Source organism: Phascolarctos cinereus, unplaced genomic scaffold (genome assembly GCF_003287225.1).
Source record: "Phascolarctos cinereus isolate Bilbo 61053 unplaced genomic scaffold, phaCin_HiC Scaffold_4;HRSCAF=312, whole genome shotgun sequence".
Classification (NCBI taxonomy): Eukaryota; Metazoa; Chordata; class Mammalia; order Diprotodontia; family Phascolarctidae; genus Phascolarctos; species Phascolarctos cinereus.
Genome location: NW_027555847.1, coordinates 566,535,018 through 566,550,394, shown reverse-complemented (window position 1 = coordinate 566,550,394; position 15,377 = coordinate 566,535,018). Strand labels below are relative to the sequence as shown.

Here is a 15,377-nt window from a genome sequence, read left to right as displayed (position 1 = left end):
TAAATTTACTGATTAGACATGTCTCCTTTTGTCATCAAAATAGTTACTGTAACAAAATTAAAAAGAAGAATTTTTTTTAAAACAATCCTATAACTCTGACTTCTTAACAAACCAGATTGATCTTATCACAATTTGCCTGAATTGGGAGATCTGTATGCTCATGACTCACTGTATAAGAATGGGATTTTGTTGTTGAAAATAAGCTTAGCAAATGTGAATCTTCATTGCTTTAAATGTCCTCACAAATAAATAACAACTATGCTTGAAATAAAAAACAGAAACCAGAGAGAAGTACTAGAGTCTTTTCATTTAAAAACAAAAACTAAAACAACAAAATATTGAATCAGATGTTAACTGATATCATTAAACAGATCTGAAAGTGCCCTTTCACATTACTGTCAAAAAGGAACTATTAATTCCTTTGTACACATCAATCTGTAAAATGTGTTAGTTTCTTTTGGATGAGAAGACATAAAATGAAATCAAAGCTCTCAAAAGTATGGCTTGACATACAAAATAAAATATTACTGTCACTGTGTAACTAAACTATCTGATTTACCATTACCAAAGACCTAGAGTTTTACTTTAGAATGACGTCTAACACCATTTCTATATAAAACTATTTTTATAGGAATATGAATTTCAAAAATAAAAATGGCAAAAATGAGTTGAATTATGATTATGAGCTTTTTAAGTAATTTTGTTGACTTGTGTGCATGCTACTTTAAAGGAAGACAGCCACCTTTTATTTCTATTTGTTATTTAAACAAATGTTTCTTTAATAAAATTGTTCAAATTGCCAGTTCCTGTTCTTCTGCAATAATGGTAGTATAACTCATTATGTAAAAATGGGACTTTGTAGTTAAAACATCCTCAAACTACAAAGAAAGCTTCACATTTTGCTGCATTTAATAACCATAAAGAAACTAACAGCAAGTTAATCATGTAACCCTTCTAACAATAGCAGTCTTTTAAATTTCAATTTTAATCAAAACCATCCCTTACTGGTAAATTCTTGTGCTGCATATTTTAGCAAGTACTTATAAGAAATGCTAAAACATAGATTCTGGATGGGGCAGGTAAATGAACTGGTTCTAAGAGAGTTGTTTTAGTGATACTCTTTTTTTATGCTTCTTTAGACATACATTTCAATATGGTGAGATTACTATAAAGTACAAATATTAAAGATTATTTTAAAAGATTTGATAAATATTTTGCTGTGCCTGACATGACATTTGCTCTGTCTTTGTGCCTCTGCATGGGCTAGCTGACCAAATTCCTCTGGCTTTTTACCTCTGAATCACTTTTTTTCCTTTTAAAACTGGTTAAGTATCATCTTCTACATGAATCCTTTCCTGACCACCCTCATTCCCCCCACCTATTAGTGCCTCCTCAAATTTACTTTGCATTTATTTTGGATTTTCTTATTTATAAACAGGTTGGCTACCCTCACAGGACTATAAGATAAGGCCTTCAGGGGAGAGAATATTTTTCTGTTGGTTTTGTATCTCCAGCAATGAACATAGTGCTTATAAAAGCTGGCCCTTATGCTGAGGACACTCCTCTGCTGGATCAACCTGCAGGTCATACCTGCTACACTGTCCTGAGCCCTCTTCACTTCTCTTTCTATTGGGTTTCACTTGATGATTTCATCACTTCCCATGGATTTAACTATCATCGCTATGCTAATGATTCTCAAATGTATTTATCCAGTCCCAACCTCTCTGCTGATCTCCAATCTCACATCTCCAACTGCCTATTAGACATCAACTAGATATCTTGTGGACATCTTAAACTCAACATATCTGAAACTAAACTTATTATCTTTTCCCCCAAACAATCACCACTCCCCCTTCCAAACTTCTCTATTATTCCAGAGACAAGGTTCACAACCTAGGTGCCACCCTTGACTCTCTCACATCTCCATATACAATCTGTGGCCAAGACCTGTAGATTTTTAACACCTCTCGATTACTCCTCCTTCTCTTCGATGACACCACCACCACCACCCTGATGGAGGCCCCCATCATCTCACACATGGATTAGTTCAACAGCCTGCTGGACAGTTTGCTTGCCACAGTCCATTCTCCACTTATCTGTCACAGTGATTTTCCAAAAGTGCAGGTCCAACCATGTCACTCTTCTACTTAATAAACTTCAGTGGCTCCCTATCACATCCCAGATCAAATATATCAAATCTTGTTTGATGTTCAAGGCCCTTAATAAGTAATTGCCACCCTCTCCATTGCCACCCATCTTTCTAGTCTTCTTATACCTTATACCGCAAGTATCCTTCAATCCAGTCACACTGGCCTCCTTCATGTTCCTTGAACAAGACACTCCATCTTCTGGCTCCAGACATTTCCACTGACCGTCTCTCATGCCTGAAAAATGACTGTCTCTCTCCTCATCTTTGCCTTCTGGCTTCCCTGGCTTCCTTCAAGTCTCAGCTAAAATCCTACTTTTTACAGGTAGTCTTTCCAAATCCTCTTATGCTAGTACCTTCCCTCTGTTAACTTATTTTCTATAATTCTGCACGTACTTTGTTTGTACATAGTTGTTTGAACGTCCTCTCCCATTAGATTATAAGCTCTTTGCGGGGTAGGGTCTGTTTTTTGCCTTTCTTTTTATCCCCATGGCTCAGCACAGCACAGTGCCAGGCATACAGCAGGCTCTTAATAAATATTTACTAACTGACTGGCTTGTTAATTGATAATAATGATTTTGAGGCTACTCAGAGCACAAACGACATCCTTAGTTAACATTTACTTTAAACTATTTTCATACCTCCAAAGGAAGATTTAAATCTGTAGGTAGTCTATTACAATCAAATTTTATAACTTTTTCTATCACTAATATGAGTCAACACAAAATATGGCTCTAGCTTTTATAAAAATCATAATGTTCCTTTACTTGAATTGTAAAATTAACTTTATCCTATTAGAGATAGCAAAAAAACTGATGTAAAAAGTAGATTTGATAAAACTTTTGTCTACTTAAAATCTAGGATTTACTAAATCAGCAAAACAGTGTATACACAAATATACATGTATACATATGTACTATCCCCATAAGAATAAGTGGCATCAATAAACAAGAAATAAATGAAAATGTGATTATTTTTTCTTTACCTGCAAATATCCATAGATCAGGTAAAATACAAATACTCCTGTAACACATATGAAAAACTGAGTGGCTTTGTTAAATTTGCTGAGATTTATGCCGAGTACTACAATGTCATCTATTGACTTGATGTGTGGTGACATAGTTTGGGCTTTGGAAGAGACACTGATAGAAATATATTTCCTGGAGTTGTTGAATTTCAGATCCATTGTTCTTAGTTCGATGCATTCAGTGCTTATGGAGCTACCTTCCCTAGTGTTGAGGTCTTCCTGGAATGTTGACCAAAGTCCTAGAGAATAAGAAAAACAAGAGAGGCATGAAATTCAGACCACAGCGTGAAATTATATTTCTATTAGGCCACAAAATTTATTTTATCTTATATTAAACATTATATTTTAAAATTTCATAAACTGGTTTCACTCACTTTCAATATAAAAACATTTGTTTACCTTTCATAACCATAAAAATATATGTGCTTATGCTCACAATTCATCTCCTGTTTAAGATGATGGTGAATTCACAATATTAAACGGCCTACATCATACTCATTTCCACGGCAACAAACCAATGGTTAACACCAAATTACTAACTTAATCCTGGGACTATACATTTTGGAGGGCAAATAATATACATATGTATAAAACTTGTATTTTCAACATTATACCAAAATAAAAGCCATATTGTAAAATACATTGTTTCCTATATTTGTTTCAAAATGAAGGCCACAAGTCATATTTTCATTTTTTATGAAATCCTTTATAAAATAAAATATTCACCTAATTTTTTACTTGTAAAATTTCAAAGACAGTAAAAAGAATACAGAAAATAACTTTTGGGATTACATATTCATGTTACTTTTTAAACAAACTTTTTTAAAGAGCATAATAGTCCAACTCATAAACCATTTCCATGAAGGCTCTTTGTCAACATCTCCAATAATTAGACCAGGGAGAATCCTACAAAACCTACTTCTGATAAATACTACCTGTGTGACCCTGGACAAGTCACTTGCCCTCTATCAGACAAGGTATTTAAATGTCAGCTATTTGTTATTTTTATTACTCCTTTTTTTAACTACTTAAAAAGAACACTGGACTGTAATTCAAGTATCCAGCAATTATTCATAATACTAACTGCACTAAATTTTAATGCTAATGAGTCTGTTCACAAACACTTCTTTTTTTAGAATCTCTTCAAGAATGAATTTAACTTGTTATTGTAAAAGTGCTATCTAAAAAACCATCACCAACCATACTTTCATTCATACTATGAAGGAAACCATGAGACAGAAGGAAGCTGAAGTTAATTGGAAGAATGGCTTGTAAGTTTGCCTCTGAAAGTAATTGGCAAAAATAGTCTTTATCAGGTGCTCAAGGCCATGAGAAACATCATTTAATAGTCTACTTTGTCATCTTGTCTTGAAGGACTCATGGTGAGTGTATATAAAAGGTAGCTGCAGTCTATGTAGCAACTTCTGTTGTATTGGATGATTTAGGGAAACAAAAAATATGAGAAAAATTCTCTAAAAGAAATCTATAAATAATACTTGGTAACATCACATAAAGGTAGATGAAAAATAGGTAAGTTTAAGCGTAAGAATTAAAGAAGCCTCATGCCTGTAATACTATAAACATTTTTTTTTTTGGCAAGGAAAACTGAAAGGCTTAATACACAGCAATTTCCAAATACTGAAATAAAAAAAGAACCTGGCTTCATCTAGTAAATGACTAGTTATGAACACGGGAGCAATTTTTGAATTATCTTTGCATAGTTAAATCATCAGTTAATTAGGGCAAAGGTCAAAATTAAGAACACATTAAAAGAAACAATAGAGATGAAAAGACAGTGTTCAATTTCAGTAGCTTCAAGCCAATCTCCTCAGATGAGGCATTAACTCTGAAAAACGGAAAATATACAAAAATAAAGACAATTACTGTAGTTATAAACTATATCATAGAGATGTTTAACCAACATAAAAGAATCATAATAACAAGGTCAAAAGAGCTCTAAGAAAAGAGTTGAAAAGTGTTGGACATGGGAAGTACTAAGATAATATCATAAAAAATGACACTGATTATTTTTTATAGGTAGGAAACAACTAGTTACCAATGTAGGAATCATTTCCAAATCATCTGTCTATGTACAGACCCCTAAATATCACACAGAGGATTTTAAATTTAATCCTGAAGGCAACAGGGAGCCACTGGAGTTTATTGAGAAAGGGGATGATATGGTCAGCCCTTCACTTTAGGAAGGTAACTCTGGAAGCTAAGTGGAGGATGGACTTTAGTAGCAAGAGACTTATGGCAGAGAAACGAACCAGCAGGCTACTGAAATAGTCTAGGCATGATGTAATAAGGGCCTTCACCAGAGTGGTAGCAGTGCCAGAGGAAAGAAGTGGGCATATATAAGAGATGTCACAAAGATAAAATCGATAGGGCTGGACTACTCATTGGATATTGGTGGTGGTGGTGGAGGTTGAGGATTCTAAGCCAATATCTATTTTGTAAGTTTGGGTGACTGGGAGGATGGTGGTACTGTAAACAGTAATAGAGAAGTTTAGAAGAGGGAAGGATATGGGGCAGTTCAGGGGAGGTAACGAGTTAAGCTTTTGACATGTTTAGTTTAAGATGTCTATAGGACAATCCAATTCAGGATTTCCAATAGGCAGTTAGAGCAGAGAGGTTAGGGCTGGATAAGTGGATGAGAGAATCATCAACACAAGGATAAATGAAACCATGGGAGCTGATGGCATTACCAAATGAAACAGTATACAGAGAAAAGAAAACAGGGCCCAGACACAGACAGCCCTATGGGTCAACCCAAAGCAAGCAGGTAAGATCTGGAAGAAGATCCAGCAGGAAACAGGGGAGTTGACAGAGGTTGTGGGTCTTAATTGGGAGGATGGCATAATTTTTGACAATGATAGGGAAGTTTGAGTGGGGTTGTCTTGGGGGGAAAATTATGGTTCTGAACAGGCTGAGTTTGAGATGCCTATGGGACAGTGTCATAAATCTGGGATTATATATAAACAGTTCAAGTGGTGCACTAGGAGCCACAAAATAGGCAGTTACCAAAGAAGGCCTCCAGGGTTTTAAAGAAATATCACACAAAATAAAGAAGAAGACATGAATAGATTGTAATCTCCATTGATAAAGGAGGTAAGAAATCCTTGAAATTATTGATTCATCTAAGTATTAACAAAGGATTTAAAGAAAATCAATAAATGATTAAAGTTAAACAATACAGGGGGATTTAGGTGATGTAAAAATAAAAGATCACTAAAATTTTATTTTAAAAACACACACAAAGCTGTATTAAGTAGGGACTTCTGAATAATAATACAACTTTTAACAGCAATAGCTTCCACAGGTATAAAAATAATTTTATTCCCTCTGTATTAATTCATTTTAAATTGAAAATTCACTAAAGAAATGAAAACACATGAAAGCTCATCTTTTCTTTTAGTTTATGAATAAACAGGAAGAAGGTCAAAACTAAGTCAGCTATATAACTCAATTTTTTAACATTCAGCATGTTGTCCTAGCTAAAATAGAGCAACTTTAAAGTACCCTCAGAGGTCACCTATTATGACCTATTGCTGAATATGAACTGATCTCTTAATTTCCAAATCTGTTGACAATCTATTTTTCCTGGATATTGTCTTCTCTCTGGATTTCTGTGACAATGTTCTACTAGTTTTCTTCCTACCTATCTCAGTCTCCTTTGTTGGTTTATCAGGTACATCATGCCACGTAACTGTGGGTATTCCCCAAGGTTTTCTCCTAGACTACCTTTTCTATTTTTTTTTCCCTACAGTGAATCTACACTCTCTTTCTTGGTAACTTCATCAGTCCCAATGGGTTTAACTTTTATCTCTACATGGATAATTCTCAGATTTATATATACATCCTCAGTTTCTCCCCAATTGTTAGTTCTGTATCACTATTTGCTTGTTGGACATTTCCAACTAGATGTCCTGGAGTCTTCTCAAACCCAACAAGTACAAATCTTAACTAATTATCTTTCCCCCAAAACCCCCTCCCTTTTTCTAAACTTCTTTCTCTCTTTCTGTTGAAGGCACCATCCTTCCAATCTCCCAGGTTTATAACCTCATTATTATCCTGGACACCTTACTCTACTTCACCTCACAGATCCAATCAGTTGCCAAATCTTGCCATTTCTACTTTCACAACATCACTTCCATCTGACCCTTTCTACTCACAAGAGTTCCAATCTTAGTTCAGCCTCTCGTCACTTCTTGCCTAGATTATTGCAAGTCTCCTAACTGATGTCCCTTCTTCAAGTTTCTTTCCACTGTAGTCCATTCTACAGATAGTGGCCAGAAGTAATTTTCCTTAAGTATAAATCTGGCCATGTAACTCTCCTACTCAATCAATCCCAGTGGTTTCCTATTACCCCTAAGATAAAATATAAACTCCTCTATTTAGCTTTTAAGGACCTACATGTCCTGGCCCCAATCAATGTATACATCCTCACTGGTCATTATTCCCTGTACTACCCTCTGTAATCTAGCCATCTCTTTGTTCCTTACTTATAACACTCCATCTCCCATCTCTACACCTTTGCACTGGCCCTCTCCAGGCCTGGAATGCTCTTCCTCCTTACATCTAAATCATAGAATCTTTCTCAAACTATGTTATATTTAATTACTTTTTATACATTTGCATTTTTAAATTTATATTTACATTGTATATATTTTAAAATATTCTTGTCTATTGTGCCCTTGAGGGAACTCCCACTTCATAATTAGATTTTTCAGGGGCAGCTAGTTGGTACAGTGGATAAAGCACTGGCCCTGAAGTCAGAAGGACCTGAGTTCAAATCTGACCTCAGACCAAACACTTGATCCGTACTAGATGTGTGACCCTGGGCAAGTCACTTAACCCCAACTGCCTTAAAAAAATTTTTTTTTTTTCATTTTAAACATCTTCCCTTTACATTTCTTTCATCTTCTGGAACTCACTAAGAACTGGTTCCCTCTGGAAGATGTTACATTGTTGGCCAACCTTTTCAATATGCTGTTATGTCTCCCAGAATTCTCTTTCTTCCCTTCTTATTGCCACTTCTAAGGTCTCCCTCTTTTACCATCACTCAATAATCTAATTAATCACACAATTCAGATCTTGGTAGCTATTATCTACTGATACAAAAGATATATTCTCTCCTTTCTCACTGAGTTCAGTTTTTGGCTGGCAGTCTCCCTCTTCACCCTAAATTCCATCCTCACACTAGGGCACTTCAACATGATGTTACCTCACACAACATACTGATGTTCCCTCAAATACTCAAATTTCTCAGACCCTTGATCTCTCAGCTCCATCTCAGCTACACACAGGGATGATCATAAAGAGCTTTCTAAACCTTAAAGTGCTACATAAACATTAATTATTAAGTTATTATTCTCTTAATCTTGTTACCAACCTCAAGTGTTTTACTTCCATGATCAAGAACTTCTTCAATTTACCATTATCTTTTATCATTCTATCTATCCCCATGCTTTATGCCTCTAAAGGTATTTTGTGTCCTCACCATGATGTCCAGTCCCGTCATCTCTCAGTCTTTTCCCAAATTAGCACCTCTACTCTAACCTCTCCACTCTTCTCAATGTCAACTCCTTCATAAATTAACTCTACGCTATCCTCTGCTCTAGAATCCCTTGCCCCGTTAGTTTATTACCAATCATTCTTTACCAAAATCCAACCGTAGATTACTTCCATCACCCTCCTCTTTTATACCTACTCAGCTATTGCCGAACAGAGTTAAGTTATGAAAGTTCAGAAAAATTTCGTCAAAATTGTATTTAATTACTCTAATCTCACTCAACTAGGCCCTCAATGAAACAAGGCAACCCTTCTACTTTTCCCTAATTGATTCACTATCCCATTAACCACAACTGTTCCAAACCTTCCCTCTTCTCCAGTGTCCAATATCCTCTTACCCCACCCCTCTTCCAGTTGAGGACCTCATTTCATACTTCAACCAAAAAACCTCAGACCATTCTTCGAGAGTTCAGTCTTCTCCCCTTTCTCAACTTCACTTCAATAAACATTTATTAAATGCCTACTATGTGCTAGCACTGTGCTAAGCACTGGAGATACAAAAAGAGGCAAAAGACAGTCCCCGCCCTCAAGGAGCTCACATTCTAATGGAGGCAACAACATGTCAACAAATATATACAAAGCAAGTTATATACAGGATAAATAGAAAATAATTAACAGAGGGAAGGCACTGGAATTAAGAGCAGTTGGGGAATGTTTCCTAGAGGAGATAGGATTTAATTGGGATTTAAAAGAAGCCAGGGAGTCCAGTTGTCAGAGTGGAGGTGGGGAAGCATTCCAGGCAGAAGACAGCCAATTGAAAAAAAAAAAAGCTTACAGCTGGGAGAGATGGAGTGTCTTATTGGTCAAACAGCCAGAAAGATAGTATCAGTGAAGCAAAGAGTACACATGCTGGGGATATAAAGGCATAAAAAGACTGGAAAGGTGGGAGGGGGCTAGGTTATGAAGGGCTTTGAATGCCTAACATAGCATTTTGTATTTGCTCCTGGAGGCAACAGGAAGCCACTGGAATTTATTGAGTAGTGGTGGTGGTAATGACATGATCAAGACTGGTGTTTTAGGAAATTCACTTTAGTGGCTGAATGGAGAATGGATTGGAGTGGTGTGAAATTTGAAGCAGGCAGACCTACTAGCAGACTATTGCAATCATCAAGACATGAAGTATTGAGGGACTGTACTAGAATTGTGGCAGTGTCAGAGGTGAGAAGGGGACCTATTTTAGAGATGCTGCAAAGGTGAAATCAATGTGCCTTGGCAACAGTTTGGCTACTGGGGGGAGGGAGGGGAGGGAGGTGAGAGAGAATGAAGAGTTCAAGATGACCCCACATTTGTGAGGCTGAGGGATGGGGGGTGGTAGTGTTCTTCTCTACAGTAATAGGGAAGGTAGGAAGGCAGTGGATTTAATGGGGAAAGAGAATTGAGCTGTGTTTTGGACACTGAGTTTAAGATGCCCATTGGACACGTTTGAGATGTTTGAAAGGTAGTTGGAGATGTGAGATTGGAGGTCAATAGAGAGACTGGGGCAGCAAAGGTAGATTTGAGAATTATGAATATAAAGGTGGTAATTAAATCCATGGGAGCTAATGAGATCATCAAGTGAATTAGTATATAAGAAGAGAAGAGAACCCAGGCCAGAACCTTGAGGAATTCATAAGGTTAGAGGGCATGATATGGAGGAGGAGAAAGGAGAGACAGAAGTCAAATAGGTAAGAAAACTAGGAGAAAGTGGTATCCTGGAAACCTAGAGAGAGTATCAAGGAAGAAGAGAGTGAGCAACAGTGTTAAATGTTGCAGAGAGGTCAAGCAGAATTAGGACTGAGAAAAGGCCATTAGATTTTGCAACTAAGAGACCATTAGTAATTTTAGAGAGACCAATTTTGGTGGAATAAGGTTGGAAGCCAGATTGAAAGAAGCTAAGAAGAGCATGAAAGGAAAGTAGAGGTTGGCCTTTTCAAAGGGTTTAGCTACAAACAGCAGATAAGATATAGGACAATAGTAAGCAGGGATGAAAGGATCAAGTGAGTTTTTTTCAGGAAGGGGCATGACTGTAGGCGATAGGAAATGAGCCAATAGAGAAGGAGAGATTGAAAATAAGACAGAATGAGGATGACAGAGGTGTCAATCTGTTGGAGGAGAGGGGATGACATGGGATTGCTTGAATAAGTAGAGGGGACAGCCTTGGTAAGAAGTAAAGCCACCATGTGAAACAGGGGTGAAGGAGGATCATCCCTGATATCATTCCTATCTCTTCCTTCACTCTAGTATCTAAGGAAAAAGTTGTCCTCCTTGTTAAAGATAAACACATGCCCTTGATCTCAAGGCTTTATCTACTTTATCCAGCAGATTGCTTCCACTATCATTCCCCCTCTCTATAATCTTTAATTCTTCCTTTCCCCTTCAAACTTTGTGAAAAATCTGTCTATGCTTGGTGTCTTCACTTTCTCTCCTTTTTCTTTTAGTCTCTCTTCAATCTGGCTTCTAACATCATCATTCAACTGAAAACTGCTTTCTCCAAAGTTACTAGCTTCCTTTTATTTGCCATTTCACTTATGACCTCATCAGCTTCCATGGGTTCAATTACCAAATGTCATCTGCATTTTTATGCAATTAACAACCAGATCTGTGGATTTAGCCCTATCTAGTTTCTCATCTAATCTCCAAATTCATAATATAAACTGCCTAATGGACATTTCAAAATAGATGTCCACAGATATTCCAAATTTACAATGTCCAAAATGGAACCCATTATCTTTCACTCCAAATCCAATCCTTTCCCACACTTTATTATTTTTAAGAGTACTATCTTCAGTCACCCAAATTTGTAACTTCAGTGTCATCCTCAACTCTTTACTCATAATACAGATCGAAGTAGTTCTCAAATCCTGTCATTTCTATCTCCAAAACATCTTTCACATATAATCCTTCTCTCCACTCAGTCACTATCTCACTTCAAGTCCTTCTGGAAGCCTTTTCCAATATTCCCAGATCTAGAATCTTTCCCTTTAAGGTTACTTTGTATTTATCAATCTTTATTCATACTTACACACATGTCTCCCCCATTAAAATAAAGGCTCTGTGAGGACAGAGATTGATTTTTTCAAAACTTTTCTTTGTATCCCCATTATTTACTGTCATGTGGCACAAGGTAAGCACTTAATAAATGTTTGCTGAATGATTAAATAATGTCCCCATGTCCAGTCCTATCTACTTTCAATCCATGGTACATAATCCTGTCATATTAACTTTCTAAAAGGCAGTTTGTATCATGTCACTACTTATTAAATGACAGTGATTTTGCTGTTTACTGTCTCTGTGCTTATCCATGCTATTTTTTCCCATAAGGAATGCCACTCTTCCTTTTCAGAAAATTACTTCAAAGTCAACTTAAGAACTATTCCTTATCCTTGAAAGCCTAATTACCCTTCCCTACAGCATTGTAGACTATCCCAAGCATCCAGCTTTTAAGTAAATTATATAATTTACTTTATACTGTAGCTGTTTCAATTATCACTTCACCTCAATTAGAATGTAAAGTCACCAAGTGCAAAAGTATGATGTGATGGAACTTAGAGAGTTAGCACAGATGAGTGGGGCCAAGATGGAGGAGAAAAGGCAGGGATTCACCTGAGCCTTTCCAAATTCCCCTCCAAATAACTTTAAAATAATGGGTCCAAATGAATTCTGGAGTGGCAGAATCCACAAAAGGACAAGGTAAAACAATTTTCTAGTTCAAGACAACTTAGAAGGTCAGCAGGAAAGGTCTGCTGCACCAGGATGAGAGTGGAGCACAGTACAGTGAAGACAACACCCTAGCCAGACAGTAGGTCTTGGGGGCAACTGAATTGGCAGCAGCAACTTCTGGAGCCCAGCCCACAGCCAATAAGGGGGTCAAGATGGAGATTACAAAGGTCCCTTGCTGGCACTGGGTGCAGGACTCTTGTTGCATTGCCTATACTTGGATCTGGGTTTCAGTTCTGGGTTGTAGTCCCAGGGTAAGGAAAAGCACTAGCCCAGCAAAGCTTGCACCTATGGGGGGGGGGGAATAAGGACCCTGGTCACAGCTCCAGGGTGTAAAAGTATGTTTTGTGGTTGCTCATAGACCAGAGCACAGGCCAGGAGGGTAGTAAACACACCTCTCTCTCGATTGTACCACCTTAGAAGATCTGAAAACCTACAGACCCCCAAACCCGCTCTGAAAACAGTCTCACAAAAAACCTGAAGTTTGAGACAGTGCCCCCTCCATCCTAAGAAGAGAGCCCAACTTTTTAACATAAAATTAAAACTCAAGAAATAGGCCAGGAAAATGAGCAAACAACAACAACAACAACAACGAAGAAGAACATGACTAGAGAAAGTTACTATGATGACAGGGAATATTAAAATACAAACACAGAAGAAGACAACAAAGTCAAAACTGCTGTATCCAAAAGCTCAAAGAAAAACGTGAATTGGTCTAAGGCCCAAAGAAAATTATTGGAAGAACTTAAAAAGGATTTTAAAAATTATATAAGAGAAGTAAAGGATAAATTGGGAAAAGAAATGAGTGATGCAAAAAAATCATGAAAAAAAGTCAACAGCTTGGTAAAGAAGGCACAAAAAATACTGAAGAAAGTAACATCTTAAAAAACAGAATAGGCCAAATGATAAAAGAGGCACAAGAAAAACTGAAAAGAAGCCCTTCAAAAGCAGACTTGGACAAATGGAAAAAGAGGTACAGAAATTCACAGAAGAAAAGAACTTCTTAAAAAAGTACAATGGGCCAAATGGAAAAGGAGGTACAAAAGCTCAATGAAGAAATAATTTCTTAAAAATCTGAATTAGGCAAGTGGAAGCTAATGACTTTATGAGAAATCAAGAAACAATAAAACTAAAAGAATGAAAAAACAGAAGACAATGTGAAATATCTCACTGGAAAAACAACTGGTCTGGAAATTAGATCCAAGAGAGATAATTTCAAAAATATTTGATTGCCTGAAAACCATGATTTTTAAAAAAAGGGCCTAGATATCATATTTCAAGAAATTATCAAGGAAAGCTTCTTTGATATCCTAGAACCAGAGAGTAAAATAGTAATCTAAAGAATACACCAATCACATCCACCAAAATGAAAACTCCCAGGAATATTATAGCCAAATTCCAGAGCTCCTAGGTCAAAGAGAAGATACTACAAGGAGACTGAAACAAACAATTCAAATATCATGGAACCACAGTCAGGATAACACAAGACTTAACAGCTTCTACATTAAAGGACAGGAGAGAATACAATATAATATTCCAGAAGGTAAAAAGCTACGATTACAACCAAGAATCACCTACCCAGCAAAACTGAGCATAATCATTCAGATAAAAAAATAGATATTCAATGAAATAGAGGACTTTCAAGTTCTCTAAGAGAACCATAATATCAGGGAGGTGATACCAGAACATGCAAGTAAATTGGATTTAAGTGAGCCATCTGGGTCCAGTGGCTAGATATGGATCAGTACAACTGGAGATGACCAAAGATGTAGTGGGGGACCTTGACCTTTTCAAGCTAACGTCTGGTCTCAGCTTGACTAAGGCAGTGCACATTCAGTATTAAGGCTTAATAAGAAATGAGGCAAAGAATGGCCTCTTTAAAAAAAAAAAAGATCTGGGAGAGGAAGACCTTTAGAGTTTCTGGCCAAACCAGAAAAAACTGCTATCAACATCCATCACTTCCCTGATGTTATATGGTCCTCTTAGACAACAAAGGACAAACAGAAGCAGAGATATAAGTATTTAGAGACCAATTCTAATTTTTAAGGAATTATTTTCTTCAGTGACATTTTGTACCTCTTTTATCAGCTGGCCAATTCTCTTTACAAGTTCTTCTGTTCAGTTTATTTTTGTGCCTCTCTTACTTAAATATGGCTACCATTTTTTTTTCCTTTTGTCTTAAAGACCAGCTTTAACCCCAAATCACGCTGGCTCTCCAAGTCACTCTTGTTCTCATTGTTTAGCCGGTAATAGGTCCCAGGCCAAGCCCTACTTGGTTACTGTTTAGGCAATTGTTTTTGTTTTGGCCAGAAACCCTGAAGGTCTTCCTTCCCCTGACCCAGATCTATTACAACCTGTGTTTTCTTTTGTAACTTGACTAATATGGAAATGACTAGTATGCATAACTGCATAAGTTTAACCTATATCAAATTGCTTGCCTTCTCAATAAGGGGTCAGGTGTGGAAGGAAGGGAGGGAGAGAATTCAGAAATCAAAATTTTTAAAAAAAATTGAAATTGTTTTTTGCAGGTAGTTGGGAAAAAATAAAATATTAAAGAGGGGAAAAATACAGTATAAAAGAAAAATGTCGATGAGCAATGTGCCAGATCCAAATTTTGGACAACAGAGAGAAACAGTATATATATTAAAAAAAAAAAGTTAGCAGAGATCTGGTTTTGTATCCTGCCTCTATATTAACTATAAATGTGATCGGATTCACTGAGCTTCAGTTTCCTCATCTGTAAAATGGAAAATAATAGCTTTACTATTTTTCTTACAAGGTTACTGTGAGAATAAAATGAGATGTGTATAAAGCATTTTGCAAACTTTAAAGAGCTACATGAAATGTCACTTACTACTTTCTTTTTATTCTCCTAGCATAGCCCTGAGTATTCAGTAGGCTGTTGTTGGTAAAATGTATTTCTACCTGTAGTAG

At 36.6% G+C, this 15,377-nt stretch overlaps 1 protein-coding gene across 5 annotated transcripts in view; it reads right to left on the bottom strand.

Moving 5' to 3' along the window:
- SLC35B3 (solute carrier family 35 member B3) overlaps positions 1-15,377 on the bottom strand; it is a 55,793-nt gene that overhangs the window by 33,119 nt on the left and 7,297 nt on the right. For all 5 annotated transcript variants that reach the window (XM_021009899.2, XM_078153622.1, XM_021009897.2 and 2 more), the window contains exon 2: positions 3,132-3,412. In XM_021009899.2, the coding sequence (XP_020865558.1) occupies positions 3,132-3,332 (201 nt within the window). In that variant the 5' untranslated portion in view covers positions 3,333-3,412. The remainder of the gene's footprint in view (positions 1-3,131; positions 3,413-15,377) is intronic.